Source organism: Carya illinoinensis, chromosome 1 (genome assembly GCF_018687715.1).
Source record: "Carya illinoinensis cultivar Pawnee chromosome 1, C.illinoinensisPawnee_v1, whole genome shotgun sequence".
Lineage (NCBI taxonomy): Eukaryota > Viridiplantae > Streptophyta > Magnoliopsida > Fagales > Juglandaceae > Carya > Carya illinoinensis.
In genome coordinates this window covers 13,347,501-13,372,289 of record NC_056752.1, presented here as the reverse complement: position 1 = coordinate 13,372,289, position 24,789 = coordinate 13,347,501, and the positions used below count along the sequence as shown (strand labels likewise).

The following is a 24,789-nucleotide window of genomic DNA, read 5'->3' as shown; positions in this document are numbered from 1 at the left end:
AGAGTTTAAAAAATCTCAGTGGTACATGCTAAACAATTGTCTTAAGATAGAGAACCACTTGAATTAAGTGTCGTTATTTAATAATTGATATTAGAATCTGCTTAAAATTCTATGCGAGTTGTAAATTATTTATTATATTTCTATTTCAATGATCAAATTAACTTGCTCAAAGAACAAGAAATAATTGATATAGATAAGGAACATGAAGAAGAGTTCTCTAAATGGTTTGAACATCGGATAATGATATATATTACACATTTTTTTAGTTAACTCTTTTTTAATTTTGATTTTTTTTTTAAAATCTAGTGATTGTTTAATTATTTATACATTTATACTCTCTTCAATATGTATGTTGTACAAAAGCATGGTAGAAATCCTAACGATATCTTTGACAAACTATATGCATTGGTGTGTGGTCCATCGAGATGAGCACTTCTATATTTTGCATGTATTTCTTAGGAAAATAGGTATAATACAATGGATCGAGAATGTTATAGAAAAACTCAAAACAAAGGTGACCTAGTCGAATGAAGTCATAAGGGAGAGAACATTGATTTTTAAGGGGTTATTGTCGATATAAATGAGTTGAAATATTTGGAGGAACTTGTGGTATATCTGTTTAAGTGTAATAGTTGGGATTTAAGCAATCCTCAAAGGGGAGTGTGTGATGATGAATATTTCTTGAGTATTAATACATAGAAAAAATAGTATGAAGATGATTATTTTATGTTGGCTTTCCAAGCATCTAAAGTATCTTGTTTAAATGATCCTGAGTTAGGAAATCAACAACAAGTAGTACAAAATTTTTCTCCAAGAAATATATATGATGTCATCCATGAGGCGGATGGACAAAATGAAGAGGAAGATAATCTAGGGGTGGGCAACGGGGCCTCGTTACCCGCTGCCCCGCCCCGCCCCCGCATAGGGCGAGGTGGGGCATCCGCACCGTCAGGGCCGAGGCGGGGCCCCCCGGCCCGTATGGTGTAACCCAGCGGAGGCGGGGGACGGGAACGGACCCCCCCGGTCTGTTTTTCCCCCGCCCCGCCCCGTATGTGATATATATAATATATAATATATATTATATTATATATATATATATTAATAAGTTTAAGTTATGCTTAAATGAAACGGCGCCGTTGTTTCATCTTAGGGGTAAGGGTTTATTAATAACCCACTAAATGAAACGGTGCCGTTTTGTGGTGGACAAAACGGCGCCGTTTCATTTAGTGGGTTAAGCTGTTAACCCTAACACCCCCCTTCCCCCCACCCCCCCCCCCCCCCCCCAGCGTCCGAAACCCCCAGGCCCTAACCTTCTCCTGAGTCCCGAGTCCCCTCCCCTCCGAAACCCCCTAAGTCCCCACACGCAGTGCCGCACGCCGTCCCTCCTCCCTCTCCCTAGCCGACGCACGCCGGACGCACGGTATGTATAATTTTCTCCTCCTCTTTTGATTTTCTCCGTTAATTTATATATATATATATATATATTTTGAGTTTTGATCGGAGATTGGAGGAAGGATGGGGTTGAATCGGAGATGGAGGATGGGATTTGTGAATTGTGTGCTGTGGATTCGTTGTTTGTGACATTGTGTGATTGTTTCGGATTTCAAGCATTTTGGATGTTTCAGATTGCCCATTTTTGTTGTAAATTTCATTGAAACCCATGAAACCCCTAAATTCAATTTAGGGGTTAGCGTTTCGGATTGGGACCCTAAATTAAATTAAGGTTCCAATCTGAAACCCTAAATTGATTTAGGGGTTTCATGGATTGAAACCCCAATCCGAAACCCTAAACTCATTTATTTGTAAAGAATAAGAAAAAGACCTACCAATTAATTAAGAAAGAAATTATTTATATACATATATATAAATATATTATACTCGGGGACATCCAATGAAAAAGTATCTTCCTAACCACTGCAATCATCCAAAACCACGTACTTCCCGATCCAAATTATTTTATAACATGTTGATTGATATTCATATAGTTATTTTATAACCTATTTTCCTGAGTTGTTCTACAACCTTTGATTCCACTTCATGAAAATATATATTAAATTTTGTTTATTTAAATTCTAAAATTTAAAGACTAGAGTTGGTATTAGAAAAAATAAAAATAATAAATAATAAAGATACACATCTGAAGGGACTTGAGTTTGCAGAGAAATTCTGCAATCTAACCCAACATATCAATCTTTTAAAAATATTATGCAATGACTAAGCTCAGAATTGTATATCTTGAGAGCTGTCTCCAGGTCATTGTCACTCTAAAGAAAAGCATGGCTACTTCTAAAACCCAACCATGGAATGCAAAGGCTCACATGAACAAACTCGAGCAATCTTCAATAATGGCCTTCATTCATAATTTTTTTTAATACTTGTAAAAAAATTCATATCTAATCCAGGGGTGAAAAAATAATACCAGTGTCGGTACTATTAAAATCAATTATGGAAGGATTTGGAATCAAGTCAAGAACTTATGACTTACATGAGGTTCGCTTTAGAGCAATTGCCACTAGAACATAAACTATGATACAAGAAAGAATGCATTATGAATGATTTTTTTTAAACAGATCATCGAAAAAGCTTATAGAAATGGGTCTTATTCAAGTTAATTTATTATGAATGATTTGTTAAATGAATGAATAAAATTATCATATGTATATATAAAGTTTTATACTCATGACTCCACATGATATATATAACGTACACATGATTAACCTAAATTACCATGCACTTGGCCTATATATAAATGACACGAAATTAACCCCTACGCTTGCCAAAACTTAAAAAAGGGTAAAAAAGAAAAAAGAGAGAAGAAAATAATGCCTATTAAAGTGGCTGAGAAAAAAAATAATAATAATAATGAGAGGAAAAATGATGAAAGATTATAGGCTTAGGGCGGCTTAAAAAGAAAATATGAAGCATGTCTCTTCCTAATCAAATTATTTGGAATTGCTTATATGAGGTGTAAAAACTTATTACAGTGTAGCATTTCAATTATAATCATTATATATAAAAAGTACTTAATACATCAATAATGCAGCTTTTGCTGATTGTGTTGGATTGCACTTTGAATTTTTTTTTTTTTTTTTTGTTGGAGAATCAGGATTGTCTTCAGATTTCAGTGATAGCTCGCCTTCCCCAGCCAACACCCCTACCCCAGAAACTAACCCTACTCCTACCCCTATAACGAGTACACCTTGCCTTGCTCCGAAGCCCACACAGGGCAAGAACCTGTATCTATAGTTTGGCAACACTTTACCAAACTAGAGGGTGGTGACCCCAACAACCCAGAAGCTAAATGTAATCACTGTGGGAAAATGTATGGATGTCACTATAGGAAACATGGTACATCCCAGCTGAAGGTCCATCTAGAGGAACAATGCAAGAAGAGTCCAATTTTAAAATCCTTAGTAGAGAAGGGTCAATCTAGACTCGATTTTAAAATGGCGGATGGGAGTAGTGGGGCCGGGGGGCCAACATTGAAGGGGTATACGAAGTATAACCCCGATGAGTGTAGAAGGAAGTTAGCTCGTATGATTATCATGGACGAGCTGCCTTTTCAGTTTGTGGAGGGTAAATGGTTCCAAGAATTTGTCCAAGAGTTGGAATCGAGATTTGTACTTCCTTCTCGTCACACTGTGGCAAAGGATATTAAGAAGATGTACCTCCGTGATAAAGATGTTTTGAGGGGCCAACTCGCGGGTTTGGTAGTTTGCCTCACTACTGATACTTGGACTTCTATCCAAAATATGAATTACATGTCGTTGACTGTGCATTTTGTTGATGCTGATTGGGTTCTGCACAAAAAGATTATTAAATTTTGTCAAATAACTGATCATAAGGGTGAGACGATTGGGAAGGCATTGGAGGCCGCAATAAAGGAGTGGGGGGTGGAAAAGGTTTTGTCTGTGTTAGTTGATAATGCGTCGTCTAATGATGTCGCATTGGGATATCTAAAGAATTATCTTAAAGATGCAAATAAGACATTCTTGGGTGGTGAATACTTGCATGTTAGATGTGCTGCACATATTTTGAATTTAATTGTGACTGAGGGGTTGAAAGATGTTGATGACTCGGTTGCACGAGTTAGAATGGCTGTGAAATGGGTGAGGTCTTCTCCTTCTAGATTGGAGAAATTCAAAGTTGCTGCAAAAGCTGCGAGCATAACATCGAAGAAGGGTCTTTGTACTGATGTTCCTACCAGATGGAACTCAACCTTCTTGATGTTGGAGGAGGCCCAAGAATATAAGGCAGCCTTTCAATTATTGGGTGATGAAGACATCCAATATGTCAAATACTTTGATGAGCATGGGGGATCACGAAAGCCTAATGATGATGATTGGGTGGTAGTTTCTACTTTCGTTGATTTTCTTGGATTATTTTATGATGTCACATTGAATATATCTGGTTCTTTGTACCCTACATCCCATGGGTTTTGTCAACAAATATGTAGGGTAAAAGAAGAATTAGAAGATATGCGTAGGGGTTCCAATGAAAGGATGAGGGGGATGGAAGTGACCATGATGCTAAAATATGACAAGTATTGGAGAGATTTGACTAGAATGAATATTTTCTTATATGTGGCTGTTATTCTTGATCCCCGTATGAAAGTTTCAGGCTTGTTATATGGGTTGGGACTTGTTCACGATCAGGTATGGACTGAAATTATTGGTGAATTGGCCCGAGATACCCTGAAAAAATTGTATGACGAGTTTATGGCAATTAAGGGTGGTACTACATCGAAGACACATACACCGACCCCAACGCCTTCTACAGACACCGTGACCGGGCCTCCTACAAAGAAGCGCAGAATGCCGTGGACTAAGACCCTCGCACAGAATCTCACACTAGTCCATCAATCTACGGAGGTCGTTTTTGAGTTAGACAACTATTTGTCAGCGGATATGGTCCAAGATGATGATGATCATTTCGATATATTAGGATGGTGGAAGAATGCCTCAAAGAAATATCCCATCATTTCTGAGATTGCCCGCTGTATTTTGGCCATCCCTATTAGCACCGTTGCCTCAGAGTCAGCCTTTAGTACCGGAGGTCGTATATTGGATCCTTTCCGTAGTTCATTGTCTCCTACAACTGTAGAGGCATTGATATGCACACAAAGTTGGACGATAGGAAAGGATATTCATGTTCCGGATATTTTAGATTTTAAGGAGACCGATGAGGGTGTGATCAGTCTGGATTTGGACCACCTGGTAATTGTTTTTTATTTTATTATTTTAATTTATTTATATTCATTTCCATTTCATCGTTATTAATTTTAATATTAATGTTTGTAGTAACACATGAGACGTCTAGCACCTCTGCAACATAAAAATGTGCTCAAGCCCGGGCCGCACCAACTGTCACACCCCTTGACTCAAAGACAAGCCACAGCTGACAAGCCTCTTTAGAATGATCAATTTTTAATTATTTGTTCAAATTTTGTATTCAATAATTTGTAATGTTGATACAATGTCCCTTGGACACTTTTATGTTTGTAATTTTGTAATTGTTTAGCCTTTCAATTTTTTAATAGCTTAGTTATTATTTTTAGTTTATTACGTATTAGATTCTTAGACATAACACTTTTCTTTTTCTTTTAATTTGGGTTTTAAATTTTTTTTTTCCTTTTTACTTATAATTTTATGGGCTGAAAAATGAAAATGGCCTACAAGCTTTTTTTGGGCCAAAAATACATACTTGTGGGCCAGTTTAGCCCATTGCTGAGGTTTCTGGGCCCAAAATGGCCCAGAAATTGCTTCTGGGCCATTTTCGGCCCAGAAATTGCTCCTGGGCCCAAGGCCCAGAAGGGGGGGGGGGGGGGGCGGACGGATTGCCCCCCCACCCCGTACCCCGTCATGCGGGATGGGGTACCCCGCCCCCGCACACCGGGGGCGGGGGACGGGGGAGATTTTCCCCATCCACCCATGCCCGGGGGGGGGGGGTCTACCCCGCACCATATGGTGCGGGTAGCACCCCTAAGAGAATCATTCTACTTAAAAAGCATACCAAGAGAGTTAACCTGGCTCCAAATTGTTTGTGGATTTGAGTTAGTATAAGATGATTCCTTAGCATATGGGAGATATTGAGGCTGATATTATTGATGCGACAGTTGGGAAAAATGTGAATGAAAAATAATATAAAAACAACTATACTACAAGTTGTAAACAACTTATTATAAAAAAAATTATTATTTTATTTACTTTTGAAATGTTACAAGTACATAAATTTTGAATTAAAGTAAAAAATATTAATATTAATATGTGGTAATAATTGAGTTGTAATATAGATGGTGGTGTATCATTGTCCAATGTTGATTCATCTGAAGTATCTACAGATAAGAAGGGTGAATGGTCTACTGAAACTGATACATATGATTGATGTGTTTTGTATTCACATAGCACTTTTATGACAAATATTTTATGTGATGCATGTATTAGTATTTTGAAATCATGCAACCCAAGAGGAAGGCGGTTCCCATTCCATCTCCACCTATGCCTAGCTCTCCAATTGGCTCATCACTAGAGATTAACTCTCCAGACTAAGGTAAAAATTTAGTATAATATTGTTTCAATTAAAATAAATCACAAAGCATACTAAATTCTAGCTATCATTTCTCTCACGTGTACATTGCCATATAGTTTTTTTAGAGCTAAACGTGCAATCTCGTCGAGGCCAATGTACTACTAGAGGCGTAATATTAGAAAAATATCGTAAAATTAATAAAATTAAAGTTAACATTCCTAACAATTATATCGGAGGTGAAGGAGAACCAATGGTCTGGTTTGCTTCTCATGCAGGTGCTCTTACATGGATTTATGCACCTTTGGCTACAAGTTTCATGGCATAAAGTTTTTCAAGATATCAAAGAGCTTATTAAGAAGCGCTGTTTGGTAATAATTTAATTCATTTTATAACAAATTATTTAATATTTTTGCAAAATATATAATATGCAATTAATTTGTTCCCGAGTCTTATTTATTCAAGAATGCCTTCGAACTAATTTTTGGTTTGGGGGAGGAGCACAAGATTGTCGATGAACTTATGTGTAATGCATTCTAAAAATATAAGATCAGATGTCATGAGCATTACAAAAAGTTTGAGAACAAGGACGACGCACGCCAAAATCCTTTCCAGGATGTCTGACCTTCAGATTGGGAGAAACATTTTGATATTGAAGATCCTGTATTTAAGAAAAATAAATAACTTGTTTTACATGTCATGGTTTATAATTTCTTTTGCTAATATTTACAACTTTCATGCAGGAGCGAAGTTCTATAAAAAAAACAAATATATCTAACTTGAAGATTCATTATCATGTAGGTTTAAGATCTTTCCATCGCCTTTCTAAGAAGTTTGTAAATTTATTTTTTTACTCAAGTTTATTGCTTTTTGTATTCTAATCAATTTATATCTATAAAATATCTATCATGTAGCAAGACTTAGATAACAATTATGATATGAAAAAATTATATGTTGTATTACATACTAATCGTAATGGAGAGCGGACTCATCTTGATGCCCATGAAAATTATGTAAGTATTAGTATCTATTTTAATTAAATTTATTTATATATTTGCGGTAATATTAATTATTTTTCTTATATGTTAAAAAAAATAGTTGTCTTACATGTTGAATCTGCAACTAATCAAAATTCCACAACAAGTAATGTGGAAATTTTTATATAGATTTTGGGTCCACGTTCAGGCTATTTGAGTGGTTTGGGTTGTTGCGTCAAATCTTGTTACTCGTCCTCATCGTTCAGTAATGCCAACACTTCTAGAGCATTAGATGAAGTGAGATAAAAGATATATCAAGGAATTGAGAACAAACTAGCATGAGTTAGTGGTTCAACAAGTTGACTTGGAGATGTGAATGAAACAAAAAGAAGAGCAACAAGCAGAGTAAGGAGAGAAATGCAACTTTAAATGCAGATGCTTATGTAACAACTCAGACCTCCAAGTGATTAATTTAATTTATAGATCATATTTTCGATTGTAAGCTTTTATAATATGAAAATTGTTGTTTTATTTGATTGATTTGCATTTATGAGACTACTTTTATGTTTGCTTAGCATGTACTAATGTATTTTAAGATGTTATTTGTGTGTATTCTATTTTCTATTAATGGGTTGAAAAAAATATTATATAATTCGAATAGAAAAAAATCGTCTGAACAAAAAATAAGCGCCAACCATTTGAATGTTATAATCAAGACATTTGAATGTCATGCGTAAACTGCGTTTGAACAACCTTTAGACAAATCAAATGCTACATAACCGTTCAAAGAATACACTAAGCATTTGAACGTATTTGAATAGTAAAATGTTCAAACGTCAAAATTAATGTTCAAACTATCAACTACATACGCTCGATCATTGAATTATAAACATTCAAACAATATATGATGTTCAAATTTAAATTCTGACATGCGAATCGAAGTTATTTGATCGAACAAATAATCTAACCTGTTCGAACCTCTATTTTGTTGAACAATTTACACCATTCGACCGACTTTTTGGGATGAATAAAACTGTTCGCAAAAAAAAATTCCGCTTGAATGCTATCGAATGGTTTTATCCAATTTTGATCCAAAAAATACTTTTTGAGACAAAAATCAAATTTTCTTCCCTAAAAACCTTCTGGGAGAGTAATTATTGGGACAAATTTGTGATGCTACTTTTTGTCCCAAAAACTCATTTGGGACAAAACGAGTAAATTTTGAACAAAAAATTTCCGTTCCAAAAGATACAAACTCATGTCGTAGTTATAGACACCTGAACACATGGCTATAAAATTTAAAGATGGAAGTTTCCTTAGTACATGTTACACACCACATCCGGCCCATATACAGAAAATGCTTGCACATGAACAATGTTCGTAAAAACTAAACTTGCGTGATAATCACTTCAAACGCCATATATACTACTAATTATTGACGTTGATTAGCACTGAAATCTGGCTCAACAGGCTTTGGTGGCATTAGCTGTAGCACTCTTTGTGGCGCTTTGGTACTGGTGCGTCCACCCTTTGGTCGTCGCAAGGCTCGAAGTAAATGGGCAGCAAACCATAATGCATAAATAGTTGCACCGAGACTTGCCGAGGTCCCAGCTTCATTTGCCAAAGAAAATTGCAGTCTATTTTCAGCATCACGCAAAGCCCTCTCATGTTTTTTCTTAGAGTAGCGGCGCCAAGCTGATTGGATAAAACAGGCCGCCCATGTTCTCCATTGTTGGGAGTAGAACCTGAGAGTGATTTTTGCATAGTCACTAATTATATCAAGGATGATTCACGCAGATGAGGAAGATTATAAGAGTTCAAATAGCTATTATTGTACTCTTTTTATTAAACGGTTCAATATTTGTTCAAGTTAATATAAATAATTCTTGTGATTGACAATGCAACAAAGCAAGAAAAAACCATCATCTTTCTCTGTTTTGATAACGATAGAATAATTATCCAAAAAGTTAATAGGCATGGCTTAAAGCCTTACTTGAAAGTGTGCTGCCACTCCTTGGTGTGAAGTTTTCGAAACTGAGAAGCCACAGTCTTCAAAACCTCCGCCATTAGAGCAAAGGCTTGAACCTCTGTTTTTGCCTCCACTGTTCTTGTTGAATGGGGGAATGTGGTCGAGGACTGGTCATATAGGGCCCAAGTAAGAAGCTCTTCTCCACAAAAGTCGCCGGCTTTAAGATCAACAATGTTGAAAAAACCAGCTATTCCACCATTGGTAGTGAAGGTGGCAAGCTTTCCTTGCATGATAAAGAGCATCTCGTCCACTGGATCCCCTTCACGAACAATGTAGCTGAATTGTGTGTAAAGTACTGGCTTGAGACGATCAACCAGTGGATCCCACAGGTGTTGATCCATCTTTGCGAACATGGGTACCTTAAAGATAAAATTAACTCGATGAACAGTACCTTAGCTAAAACAAACGACAAAATGATGCACAAAAACAATCAAAGAAATGATTATTAAAAATATATTAATACCATTGTAAGATGCACAAGATCAATCGTACGAAAACTTTTGTGCATTCTACAAATAAGACTTTTCAATTTTTTAAGAGTGTCCTTTTATTTTTTTAAGAGTAATTTATGATCATCATGTAAGATGAGTTTTATGTGTCTACATATAGACTAATGCATTGTAATCTATTTTCAAGAAAAAGTGATAAACTAAATTTTTCTTAGATAAAAATCTCTCTATCAAATTTCATATGCCAACAAGTGTTACCTTCTTAAGAAGATCCAGGCAAAGATAGCGCTTTATGTCCCTTCTGAGATCCTTAGGAAGGTTACGGAAGAGATTCTCTTCATCCACACCTCTTGTTTCTAGCCACTTGTACTGTTCATATCGTCTAACCCGCTCCCTTAAGTTTTCAGGTAGCATACGTTGGGACATCCACTGTTCAGCATCAGTCTTCCTTACTCTCATTTCTTCTACTCTCACTGTTGTGGATTGCAGATATTTCTATAACAGCACAAGAAACAATATGATATCACCTTAGTCCATTCTAGAATAATGAGTGTTCGGCAAATAGGTTTTTAGTTAAAATTGAAAGGATGGTATTAGAAAGAACAGATGCATATCATCATGTTGTCGTTGGTAACATAGCAGGTAGAAGGCTAAAATAGAATACAAGAACTGTTGAGATTAAATACACCTCAAAGAATATTGCCTGAAGATGGATTGAGTATATGTACTACAAAATAATTAAGCATGTAACTTATGTTGACGAATTAGCTGAGAATCTGCGTCTGTATAAAACCATTAGTTGGAAATGTTATCATAATGCTATAACAATAAATTATAATGCTACAACAATAGATTATAGATTGGCAAGAGAATCCATCATGAGGACCAAAGTAATACCTGCATGTTGCCTGTAAGTAATGAGAATAAGACCAACCCAGCGATGGCTATGGAAACAGCAAAGACTATCTCCCAGAAATATGTACTTGTATCCAAGTTTTGGCCAAAAGAACTGAAAGAAAAGGACGGGTACAAGTTAAAAATGGCTTACTATTAGTTGACAAGCTTTGCTTGGAACATACGACGGAAAGCTTTAAATATCTCTTATCCGAATTCGAGCGTACGTATTAAACGAGATGTGGATCCTATAGTATTTAATGAGTATTAATGTTCACCGAAAAATCCATAATGACAAAAACAAAGGCTGTAAGGCCCCTCTTTCACTCGAGGCCTTCAAGTTCACATTAACAAAAACTCGACGGGATATTTTTCCTAGGATTTATATATTACTAACCTCAGACTACGCAAACCCCACCAGAAGCAGTAAGACACTTTCTTTCTTATATTTGATTCGGCCACCACTTCAGACTTCAAAACTTTAGTAAATATTCCATAGTCGAACGGATCATTAGCTGAGTTTTCCTTCTGATCATCTAATTGGACAACACGACATTCCTGACTAAAACTTCCGAAATAGCGACTTTGGAGGTCGGAACGGTATTGATAGCCAGGTTCGGAAGGGTTAAAATCTAGAACACTGCAGTAAAGCTCTGTATATGTACAACCTGTACTACGGTTACTGCACCTTGCCTGCCAGCAAGCATTCTGTCGATCTATGCCAAACAAGTACCAAAAGGCTCCAACTACCTGGTGCGCACATTGTTCGTTAACAAACAATCTTAATTGGATTAATAGGTTAAAGAATTTGAACCCAAAACACAAAAAAGAGTTGCGTAATTTACGTGACTGGCTAGCATGTAGAGGAAAAGATTATAAGCAGCTCCAGCCCATGCTCTCTCTTACAGAATGCAATGTAACAAGATAAAATGCAAGCAAGAAATGCATAAGGACAGCAGCCAAAGCATGCCTGAAATACACTGCAACACTCAAGAGATGCATAAAGTTGATAAAGCAAGATGCAATGCATGGAAAGAAAAAGATGGCAGTAGCAGCAAAAATGAGACAGGAGATGGCACAGAAAAGAAGATGGCGCAGTTGAGGAAATGCATGGCTGCACACAAAGAAGTATGAGGGACACAATGCATAAAGCTGATCTTTACCATGCTGTGCATAAAAAGTTCTGAATTGATGCTTGTACTTGTGTAGATAATCAAAAGTTAGATTTTCAGTAGCTTTTACTTTTCTACTTTTTTGTAATATATATATATATATGTGACCTTTGTATTGACAAAAAGGATCAATGAGAATCAAACTTCCTCAAATCTCTGTCAAACTCTGTTCTTCATTTGTTTCCTCTCATTTTCACTTTCTGTTTTCAACAGTTTTTAACATGGTATCAGAGCAGGAGTAATTTCCTGCAATACCTTCTCAATTTTTTGATCACCTTTCATTAAGCTATGACCACCTCTTCTTCTTCATCTTCTTCTCCTACAGAAGATCCTAATAGCCCATTTTTCTTGCATCACAGTGACAGTGCAAACACTGTCATTGTTTCACCACCCTTGACTGGCTCCAACTACATTTCTTGGAGTAGATCTTTTCTTCTTTCCATTTCAATCAAAAACAAGTCAGTGGATGGCACCATTACCACCCCTGACCTTGCAGATCCCACTTATGTGTCTTTGTTACGATGCAACAATATCCTACTTGCTTGGATTTTGAATTCTGTTTCCAAGGACATAGCCTCTAATGTGTTCTTCATGACCTCAGCTAAACAGGTATGGGATAAACTCAAAGAGCGCTTTGCACAGCCTGATGAAACAAGGATATATCACCTTCAACACAAACTTAGTGGCATAGTTCAAGGTCATCTTTCTGTAAGTGACTACTTCACCCAACTTAATGCCATTTGGGAAGAACTGCATAGTTATAGACCCCTCCCTTGCTGCTCTTGTGGTTTATGTACATGTGATGCTTTAAAGAATATTGGTGAAGTTCAGCAAAGGGATTATGTTTTTAAATTTCTAATGGGTCTAAATGATAGCTATGATGCTGTTAGAGGGCAAATTATCTTGTTGAGCCCCTTGCCCTCTCTAGATAAAACCTTCTCACTTATTTTACAAGAAGAGAGGCAAAGGCAAGCAAGAAACATGGCTGTACCTGCCACAGAACCATCTGCCTTACTAACTTATCAAAACTTCTCAAAGAAAAAGGACAAAACAGATTTGGTTTGTGATCATTGTGGAAAGATAGGACACATAAAGGAGAAGTGCTATAAGCTAATAGGCTTTCCACCCACCTTCAAATTCACCAAATCTAAGTTTGGAGGTGGTTCTGGAAAACCTGCTGCTGCTGCTTACTCTACAAATCAGGTTGCTCTTGGTGGTTCCATTGTGGATCATACTATTGTTTCAGGCCAAGCATCACCTACTCCAAGTACTTCTCAGTTGACCCTCTCTCCAGCACAAGCACAACATCTTGTGGCACTTGTAAATGCTCAATTCCCTCAGCTAACCTTGGGACACAATAAACCTCTCCTGCCATCACCTGTGCATCCCTCACCAATTATCTCAGAACCTGCTCTTCAACAACATCCCACTCCAACCTAGCAGGTAATCACCATTTTTTTTTTCAGTTCTAAAGTTTCTCATAAACCCTCTCTCTTCAATGTCACAAGTCATGAAAAACTCACTGCTCTTTCACAAGATCAGCATAATATCATTCAAAACACACCATGGATCATGGACACAGGAGCCACTGATCACATGGTGTGCTCCACTTCATTTTTTACTAATTCTTCCTACTGCATTCAAGCCTTTGTACAACTTCCAAATGGCACAAAGGCTCAAGTCACACACATTGGCACTGTTAAAATCTCAGATTCTCTCCTTCTTACTGATGTCCTATGTGTTCCCTCATTTGCTTTCAATCTCATCTCAGTCAGTAAACTCACTCAAAGACCAGACACTTGTCTGTTTTTCTCAAATGATCCTTGTTTTATTCAGGTCCTCTCTTCATGGATGACGATTGGACTTGCTAAAGTCCAAGCTGGTCTCTATCACCTACTGCTTTCACCACCTGACAGCACCACCATCCCATCCTCAAGCCCATCTAGTATAACTCGAGTCAACCAAGCTGTTGTACATCAAGATTTCGACCTATGGCACTTTAGATTAGGACATTTATCTTCTCAAAGAATGAATTTAATTCATTCCAGTGTACCTAATGTAAAGTCCAAGGATAAATCTCATTGTATAGTTTGTCATTTGGCTAAACAAAAACAACCTTCATTTCCTTCAAGTGTTTCAAGTAGTTCATCTCCTTTTGATTTGATCCATTGTGATATATGGGGTCCATACTCCCAAGCTTCCCTTCAAGGATTTCATTACTTTTTAACCATTGTTGATGATTATTCTAGAGTGACTTGGATTTTCTTAATGAGATTAAAGTCAGACACAAGATCCCTCTTGCAATCTTTCTTCCATCTCATACAAACCCAATTCAACAAAAACATTAAAAAGATCAGAACTGACAATGGACTTGAGTTTGCTATGCTTGATTTTTACAAAACACATGGCATCATTCATCAAACCTCATGTGTGTATACCCCTCAACAAAATGGTGTTGTTGAGAGGAAACACCAACATCTTTTGAATGTTGCCCGAGCCCTTCTTTTTCAAACATCATTACCAATCCAATTTTAGGGAGATGCTGTCTTGACTGCAGCATATATCATTTACAGAATCCCTACACCTCTACTCTCCAATAAATCCCCATATGAGATGCTTTTCTCATCCCCACCTTCATACTCAAACCTTAGGGTCTTTGGCTGTCTATCCTATGCTAGCACACTCAAACCCAATAGGACCAAATTTGAACATAGAGCTAAACCTTGCATTTTCTTGGGCTACCCTGCTAATGTCAAAGGCTATAAGCTGTATGACATTGAATCCCACTCTACCTTCATCTCTCGAAATGTCATTTTTCATGAATTCATTTTTCCCTTCAAATCTGGTTCCCTCTCAGACCATGACCTATCATCCTTTCCAAATAATTTGGTCTTACCTCCTGCATTACCAGATGACATATTTTCCTTTCCCCAAACTCCTCAAAATCCCACTCAAAATCTCACTCCCTTACAATCTGAAGAACCTTCCTCAGCAGCTGACCCCTCCATCATTCCCTCACCTACTGCTCCCACAGTTCCCTCACTTGCCCCCTCACCTGATCTTGACCCTTTCCCTCTTCGAAGGTCCACCAGAAATAGAAACCAACCTGCTTATCTCCATCAATATCATTGCCAGCTTGCAGCCTCTCAACCCTTCCTTCCCTCCTCAACAATTCATCCCCTTCATGATTACATAACTTACAAAAATCTCTCTCCCTCCCACCAATCTTTTTCTGTTTCACTTTCATTATTTCATGAACCCTAGTCCTATAATGAAGTTGTTAAGTTTAAGCATTGGCAAGATGCCATGAAAGCTGAACTCCATGCTCTAGAAGAGAATAACACATGGACTATCACCACCTTACCCCCCAACAAAACTGCAATTGGTTGCAAATATGTTTATAAGACCAAGCTGAAATCAGATGGATCATTTGAAAGGCACAAAGCTAGACTTGTGGCAAAAGGCTACACTCAAAAAGAAGGCTTTGACTTCCAAGAAACCTTCAGTCCAGTTGCAAAGCTCACCACAGTTCGAGTTTTCCTTGCCATAACAGCCACTAAAAATTGGTCCCTTACTCAAATGGATGTTCACAATGCCTTTCTACATGGAGACCTTGATGAGGACATCTATATGCAATTACCTCCAGGCTATCACATCAAGAGTGAGCAGATTGAGGGGGAGAAACTGGTATGCAAATTAAATAAGTCCCTATATGAACTTAAGCAAGCATCTAGGCAATGGTTTTCAAAGTTTTCAAATTCACTCATTGCCATTGGATTTCATCAATCAAAATCTGACTACTCTTTGTTCACTAAGGTCAGTCCCAATGGATTTATAGCACTCTTAGTCTATGTAGATGACATCATAGTTGGAAGTAACTCTCAAGAAGAAGTTGACTCACTCAAATCTTACCTTCATAGCAAGTTCAAAATTAAGGACCTTGGACCCCTCAAATATTTTCTGGGTTTGGAAGTTGCTAGATCCTCTTTTGGAATTAACCTTTGCCAAAGGAAGTACACCCTTGAGATATTAGAAGATTCAGGTCTACTTGGCACAAAGACAGTTTCTACACCTATTGAACTGAACCATAAATTGAGCCACACCACAGAAGAAATCCTCCAAGATCCTACAGCTTATAGAAGACTCATTGGAAGGTTAATTTACTTAACCATCACCAGACCTGACATCACCTATGCTGTAAGTGTTCTAAGCCAGTTCATGGACAGACCTTCACAATCTCATTTGCACTCAACCTATAGAATTCTCAAGTACCTCAAAGGATCCATAGGTCAAGGCATTTTCTTATCATCTAGATCAGCTTTACATCTAAAGGCCTATAGTGATTCTGATTGGGCTGCCTGCCCCGAGACAAGAAGATCTGTCACAGGTTTCTGTATATTCATTGGAGACTCACTAATAAGCTGGAAATCTAAGAAGCAAGCAACAGTTTCTAGATCTTCAGCTGAGGCAGAATATAGGGCACTAGCATCTACAAGTTGTGAGATCATGTGGCTTCTCGGTTTGCTAAAGGAATTTAATATTGACCATGCACAATCTGCTTCCCTCTTATGTGATAACCAAGAAGCCATACACATTACAAAGAATCCAATTTTTCATGAGAGAACCAAGCATATAGAACTAGATTGTCATTTTGTTAGAGAGAAAGTCTTGGCTGGTACCATCACACCAATGCATGTGTCCTCAAAATTTCAGTTGGCAGACATTTTCACTAAAGCCTTACCAACTTCTACATTTCAGTTCTTATTGTCCAAGATGGGAATTGTTAATATCTATGCCCATCTTGAGGGGGAGTCTTACAGAATGCAATGTAACAAGATAAAATGCAAGCAAGAAATGCATAAGGACAACAGCCAAAGCATGCCTGAAATACACTGCAACACTCAAGAGATGCATAAAGCTGATAAAGCAAGATGCAATACATGGAAAGAAAAAGATGGCAGTAGCAACAAAAAGGAGACAGGATATGGCACAGAAAAGAAGATGGCACAGTTGAGGAAATGCATGGCTGCACACAAAAAAGTATGAGGGACACGATGCATAAAGCTGATCTTTACCATGCTGTGCATAAAAAGTTCTGAATTGATGCTTGTACTTGTGTAGATAATCAAAAGTTAGATTTTCAGTAGCTTTTACTTTTCTACTTTTTTGTAATATATATATATATATATATATATATATATATATATATATATATATGTGACCTTTGTATTGACAAAAAGGATCAATGAGAATCAAACTTCCTCAAATCTCTATCAAACTCTGTTCTTCATTTGTTTCCTCTCATTTTCACTTTCTGTTTTCAACAGTTTTTAACACTCTCCGAGTCAGAATGCCAGAGGTCCTAATTACTTCTACATGTAGTGGGTAGATCCGAAAAAGCCTCGGCACATATTGGGAGAAGATTACTAGCTTCAACAATTCCTTCGTCACCATTGGCGTTTCCTTTTTCGACGCTAAAAGTACTACCGCCTGCAACACGTCAAAATTGTAAGACTTGCACCTTATATATATATATATATATATTTATTTATATAATTTATGTAACAGAGCTATCATAGTAATAAAACAGATAACAGATACTTGGAGATTGATTGAATATCACACCCATACCTGTGGGCAGGGAAGGATTGCCAGAATGTCGATAATGAAGTATGTGGACAGATATCTCTTTGCGATTGCCTTAGGATCAACAATCAACTCTCCCCATCCAAACACATGATGACGAGAAGAAGGTGGGATAATCCCAGTTCGAAACTGAAAGTATATATGTATTGCATAAAAAGCATCTGTGACTGAACGAAGAACAGAAGCAATAATCTCCAGAGTTTTGTCCGATTCAAAGCTTAAGCATTGCTCCTCCTTATACACCTTCAAAACTGGGGTGTAAAAGAAGAGTGGGTCCAATGCCACTGATACCACACAAGAAAGCACAAATATTTTGTTCCATGTTTGAACCAATTGATCCTGAGGGTCAAAGATTTTAGTCTTCTTAGGACCCGAGTGATCTTTTCGTGGCTGACCATCTACAGAAGGGATGCTTATTGGGCTGCTTTTCAAACTTCTAATTGTCTCAAATCCTCTCCGAAACCTCTCAAAAACTCTGCCAAATGTGGGTCTAGAACTGTTTCTGGAAGAAAGCATTTGAAGTGTCAAATTCAAAACCAGAGGAAACCGAGCAAATATATGGAGACTGTTGGGGGAAGTACTCGGGCTTCAACAAAACTAACCTCACAAAATTATTTCGCCTGGAATCCATTCCTGCGGTTAATTAGAACTCCAATCGAAAGAGCCCAACTCGTGATTTTGACACGCTTTTAGTTACAGATGTCAAAAACTGAAATCCAGGCCCTGCAGAAGTAGAAGTTCAGATTCGATATTCTCTACAATGGAATTACAGAATGTCCTACGCTACGTAATATGAAAGCCAAACAATATGAGGAAGAAATGTGATATTTTTAGCAATTTATGACTGATATTTATTACTTTTCCGAGCAGTGACTAGTCAACTCTGAAAACAAGCGACAATTTAAATGCGTAACACGATTTGATCACTTTCTTCCACTCTTAATCCCGTTTTTACAGTCAGAAGTAGAAATTAATTGGAATTCAAGACTTTGGTGATTTAGAGGCAACATGATAAACGATCAAAATGTAAAGCAAGTTTCTCGACTTGAGTAGTGGTGATAAAAAGACAAGAAGAAAATAAAAAGCCGATATAAGCTGATCTGTTTGGTTGCAGAGAGAAAAAATGAGGCACTAGATATAATTGTCCTTTACTAGTATGGTTTCATCCTTGATCAAGAAAAGCACTCAAATATCAACTTTCTGTTTGGTTGCTGAGTATAGTGAACGGAAATACAAGAAGACGAAAAAATTTGTACTGTTATCTACTGATTTTGTCGGCGCTCCAGAAAGGGAAAAATAAAAAATGAAACAAAAAATAAAAGCCAACCATATCTACGAAGCGAAACTGGTGAAGCAAACTCAATATCAGTGTAAAGGGTCTTGTTCTCTGGGGTTAGTATTCTTTTATATTCTTTTCTAACCGTTTCTTATCTACCAAACAAAAACTGAAACGGAGAGTGAACGAAAACGCATAGAACTGAGCATATTTGGAGTTCCTTACATCTGTTTTGCTTGCATGGATGCTGAGAAACAATAAGAATGGTCTTCGGTATTTGCAGAAGTTCCGTGAAGAAGAAGGCAGAGAGCACGGAAGAAATTTCGCGCGAGCGATGACTCTGAAGTCAGCTAGTCACCAAAATGATCCTCCATGCAATTGAGTTATGTAACTTTGTGGTGGCCGTGGCACCTACCTGGTTCTACTTTATCCGAATCTCAAACCTCACACTCACTATTATTTGTTTTTTTTTATAAATTAATTTATTTTTAATATCATATTCTTGATTAATTATCCATATGAATGTGACTTTACTTTCTAGTCTTCTTTTCTTGATTGTTTTAAGAGTAATCTTACAATATATAAATTCAGCACACTTCTTTTACAAAAGTGTAATATATTACTAAAAAATTAATTTTTTTCATATAAATTTCAAATTTATTCACATTTTTTATAAACAGTATGCGAGACTTGTACACCACTGTAAATATTATTTTTCTTTTTTTAATTGCTTGTTTTAGGTCTCGTTTAGTTATACAGATAAGATAAGATGAAAGTTACAAATTAAATAAATATTGTTCGAATATTAATTCTTAATATTATTTTTATTTTGAGATTTGAAGAAGTTGAATTGTTTTTGTATTTTTTTTAAAAAAATTATAATGATTAGATAGGATGAAATTGCTTGTAAAAACAAACCAAGCCTTAGTCAGTTTATTCTCTTAAAAATTATATATATATATATATATATTTATGATTTCTCTCTCTGTTCTTTTAAAAGGAGGAATATTTTTTTTTTATAACTACAAAGAGGGGATATACAATTGAATTACAAGAGAGATATTTTGATTATGGGTGTTTGAGAAAGTTTTTTTTTTTTTTTTTTTGAAATGAAACTTTGATTCATTAAACTGTCATAACAATATAAGATTTATCCAATATGACAACGGGGAGGACCTCATCTAGTACCTCCTCCATCCATACACACTCGCTGCCTAAGGATAAAGCCAATTTTGCAGCTGCATGTGCTGCTTTGTTACCATCTCTACCCGAGAAAGACACAGACCAATTTGGCTGTGCAGATAGAGCAGATTTGATGTCCTCTATAACTTACCCATCCCAGGATAAATTGTGTGAAGTAGAGTTGACCGCATCCACGACTGCCTTTGCATCTCCTTCCAGTTGCACCTTTCTTAGACCCAGTTCACTGCACAACAGAACAGCACGCAACATAGCCCAGCTTTCGGCTACATTGGCTGACCTAACTGCTTGTTTTGGGGCAGCAGCAACCGCTTCGACATCCCCCCTGAAATCCCTCACAATAATGCCAATCCCCATCCTTCCCTGTTTAGTGTCCAAGGCTGCATCAACATTAACTTCACACAGTTGGGACTTGGAGGTCTCCAAGTACTTCTCATCAGTCCATCTATTGTCCTTTCTTGTCTCTCCCTAGACTTTTCTTGAGCCAATTTAGTATCCTCCACGTCCTATACTGTCTGCTGAAACAAAACAGAAGGGACTTTAAACTTTCCTTCAAAAACATGATCGTTTCTCCTCCTCCTTCAAAAACTTTCCTTCAAAAACTTTCATCCTCTAGCTTGGATTGGAGTTAAGACCATAAGGACATGAAATCATTATAATCTCGTTTTCCTTTTTTAACTGGATTGTTTCCCTCCCCCCACACATCGACTGATGCTGGACAGTTCCATAGTACGTGTATTACTGTTTCCTCTTCACTATTGCAGACTGGGCATATGGGGCTATCTATCACCAATCTCTTATATAGGTTGCTCCTTGTGGGTAGAATTCCATTTAGAGCTTTCCAAAGAAGTTGTTTTACCTTACCCGACCCTATTAATCTCCAGACTTTCCTCCATATCCCCTTATCTTGAGCACTAGTTGAGGATTCCCCTGTCTTTTGTTTCTTTTTTGCAAGATCAGTGAAATATGCATTTTTTTACAGAAAAGATTCCTTTATCTGATAGCCCCTATATAACTTTATCATCTATCCCCCTAGTACTGATAGGAATACTACATATGCATTGAGCTTCCTCTTGTCTGAAAATAGCATGCACCATTTCTTTTTTCCAAGACTTGCTCTCTTCATCAATTAGCTCATCTACTGTTGCATTAGGCTCTAGCATAGTGATAGGCGATTGAATCTAAAAAGTGGAAGGTAGTGGCACCCATTTATCTTTCCAAACTCTGATTCTCTTTCCATTGCCAACTCTCCACACAAACTCCGCCTTAATCAAATCCTTTACTGACATCAAGCTTCTCCAAATTTGGGATGGGCAGTAACCTACTTTTGCCTCTACAAAGTGGCGTGTTTGGAAGTACTTTTCCTTGAAGATCTGAGCCATCAATGATGAGGGGTTCCTAGATAATTCTCCACCATTGTTTTGCTAAAAGCACTTTGTTGAAACAGTTTAGATCACAGAATCCTAGCCCCCCTCCCCCATGCGCTTTGCTGATCCGAAGTTGTTCCAGCTTTTCCAATGAATACCTCTATCATCCTTTTTTTAACTCCACCAAAATTTTGCAATCATGTTATCTTAGGCAATCTGAACACACTCATTGTATAAGCTGGTATGGCTTGCAGTACGCTTTTGATCAAGATTTCATTCCCTGCAAAGGAGAGAAAGGTAGTCTTCCAGTTGTTTATCCTTTTCCAATCTTTTCTTTTAGTCCTTGAAACATGTTGTACTTAGATTTTCCTACCATGGTAGGCAAACCCAAGTAGTTGTTGTAGCTGTCGCATATTACACCTTCAACATGTTGGGAAATGCACTCTTTTGTATCAACATTAGTATTTGGACTAAAGATGATGGAAGTTTTCTGCCTGTTCAGGGTCTGTCCTGAGGAGATTTCATAGATATTTAACAACTGGACAAAAGTGAACCATTCCTCTAACTTGGTCCTACAAAAAATCACACAATCGTCAGCAAATAATAGGTAGTTGAATCTTTTGCCTCCCCTTGTGTTTGAGAAAGTTGGATGTTCGTACTTCGTAGTTGTAGCTTGTATCCACCCTTTTCTCTCTAGGGCCTTCGCCCAACCAAAACCCACCCGCCGGAGGAGTGGCCCTCTTCCAATCTGGCTAGACCAAAACATGTGCAGGTTTTTTTTGGGTGTGTGTTTTTTGTTTTCCGTCCAAAGTATGGAGAAACGCTAATTTGCTGTTTTTCAAAGCCCAACATCATAGGATTTCTAAGACGCCGATCCTTCAGACGGTCATAGATTTTCATCGAATGAAGCGGTGTGCGAGTCACACACGTGCGTTAAAGCTTGTGGGAGATCTATGTGCTACCACATCGGGAAGCTTCTGCTGCCACCACATGTAGCATTTATGGGACTAGGGACCTCGTTTTCTTCAAACTCGACTGCCTGCCACACTCCTACCCAGGTGCATGTCCCTTATACACCACCACAGTCTTGTTGCTTTATGTATTTAATTTTTTTTTCAAGCTAAAAAGGCGGATCTACAGTTTTTTAGTACACTGAGGCGTCCTATGCCGTATGACTGATTTCGAAGTCTATCGAAATAGATCTAAGTTGTAATTCGTCACTTTTACATCAATATTTATGTTTACTGTTATTTCCTTTTGTTTAATCAAAAATAAAAATGAAATAGTCTCTTGGACATTTTATCCATAAAGTATAAGTCCTCTCCTCCTATAGATGGTGGGGTTTGAAATCTCTGTTTTAAGCAGAGTGCTGTCTTTTAGATAATTTGTTTGTAAAAAGCTACACGAGTTGTTAAGATCATGTCAGTCACAAAGAAATTTGTGCACTGAGAGCTCCAAATGTAGTAGTTGGCTTGTAATTTGAAAATTTCTCTATATGTATCAAGTCAAAGATATAACTTTTATTTCATAAATGAATGAAGTATGTTTTCCATACATGAAAAAAAAAAAAATACAATTGAATTACAAATCAATGAGTATGAAGTAAGGGTTTGTTTATTAATCCGAAGGAAAAAAATTACCAGTCTTCGATAAAGTTCATTTTTAGATATAATTAAATGTGAATATAATTAAGAACGAAATTTAGTTTTGCACTATCAAAATAAAAAATCATTTTCATTTAGTTAGCAAATTGTTCAAAAATTCAAATTATTTAACCCACAACTTGATTATTGTTATAAATTATGCGCCAAAACATTTCCAATTAGGGTATGGAATGTGAGATAGTCTTTCTTATTTGTGTCTCTTAGAGCTTTTAAATACTTTTTTTGCATTGATTTTTTTGTCGCTATTGCATGAAATTTAGATACTTTAGACATGGAGTGATCAGTTCATATTTATATTTCTCAAAGTTTTATACTCAATTGGTGATATACACATTTTATTTTCTCTTAAAAAAAAATCAATTTTGTTTACATTTTTAGGAAAGAGAATTGCTATAGACACAAAGAGATTACAATTTCATCTTAAAAGAAACAAAAAATTTCTAAAAAAAATGCTTAATTAATATATTTTTTAATATATATATATATATATATATTTTTTTTTGAAATTTGAAAAAATTCTATTACTTTTTTTTATTTTATCTAAAAGTATGAAAAATTATAATAATTACGTAATAATTTGATAAAAAAATTAAAAATTGAAAGTATTTTTTATTTAAATGATATTTGAAATAAAAGTATTTAAATGATATTGATCATTTAAAAATGTTTTAAAAAATTCATTCAAGCAGCTATAAATTCTGTAGAACCTATATTATGCATCTATTTCTCTAACAACTTAAATCTCAAATTTTAGATTAAAAAAAAAAAAGTTTAAATCCTTGCAATGATACTAAGTGGATCGATTAAGTAATAGAGTAATGCTACCAACCCTAATTTATGCCATTCACTTGTCTCATTGACAAAGTGAGTAGACACATAATATCATTTCTCTTAGCTTGGTGGATCATGATTTTTTTTTATCTAAATTTAGCATTAAATGTTTTTAGAAAATTAAATTAATATAGTCAATAACATGTTTCGCAAAGCAAACACGTTGTGAGATTTTTAATATTGTTCCTTTTATACAAAGGCATACTCTAACAACAATAATTCTCTAAATATCTTCTGGCCCTTGATGACTTGTAAAATTTCGTATTGTAGATTTTACAAGATCGTTCGAGCAGAGGCTTTTGGCCGTTCGAGCGAAATCAGGTAAAGTCAAACGCTCGACTGCCGCTCGACAGTGAGCTCGAGCGGGTTGCAGGAAAACAAAGATCGCTCGAGCGGAGATATTGGCCGCTCGAGCGAAATCAGGCAGAGTCGAACGCTCGATGTGCGCTCGACACCCCGCTCGAGCGAACATCGTATTTTGACAGATCCAGGGTTTTCTGCCGTCACACCATATAAAAGTGATTTTTCACTCTATGGCCGTACTTTTTGGACTGGAGAACACTTTTTGGGACAGAAAAACACAGCTAGAAGGATTCAATTCATCTGTTTTGGAGAGGAAATTCCATATATGGCACGTACGTTGGAATCATACACGAGCCCACACAGGAGAAAAGCATTGAATCATTTCCTTGAGTTTTTAAAGACGAGTTGCAGCTGCAAGAAGTATTTTTCAGCGTTTATTTTCTTCCAATATTCTCA

At 36.7% G+C, this 24,789-nt stretch overlaps 1 protein-coding gene across 1 annotated transcript in view; it reads right to left on the bottom strand.

Moving 5' to 3' along the window:
- Nucleotides 1-8,763: 8,763 nt before the first annotated feature.
- LOC122311190 (cyclic nucleotide-gated ion channel 1-like) overlaps nt 8,764-24,789 on the bottom strand; it is a 41,718-nt gene continuing 25,692 nt past the window's right edge. The window contains exons 1-9 of the mRNA XM_043125656.1: nt 19,194-19,380; nt 18,295-18,415; nt 17,678-18,194; nt 17,417-17,536; nt 11,272-11,624; nt 10,878-10,989; nt 10,239-10,475; nt 9,496-9,890; nt 8,764-9,247 (exon numbers count right to left, since the gene is read on the bottom strand). Coding sequence (XP_042981590.1) covers nt 8,935-9,247; nt 9,496-9,890; nt 10,239-10,475; nt 10,878-10,989; nt 11,272-11,624; nt 17,417-17,536; nt 17,678-18,194; nt 18,295-18,323 — 2,076 coding nt within the window. The 5' untranslated portion in view covers nt 18,324-18,415; nt 19,194-19,380 and the 3' untranslated portion in view covers nt 8,764-8,934. Of the gene's footprint in view, nt 9,248-9,495; nt 9,891-10,238; nt 10,476-10,877; nt 10,990-11,271; nt 11,625-17,416; nt 17,537-17,677; nt 18,195-18,294; nt 18,416-19,193 lie in introns of the transcript that reaches the window.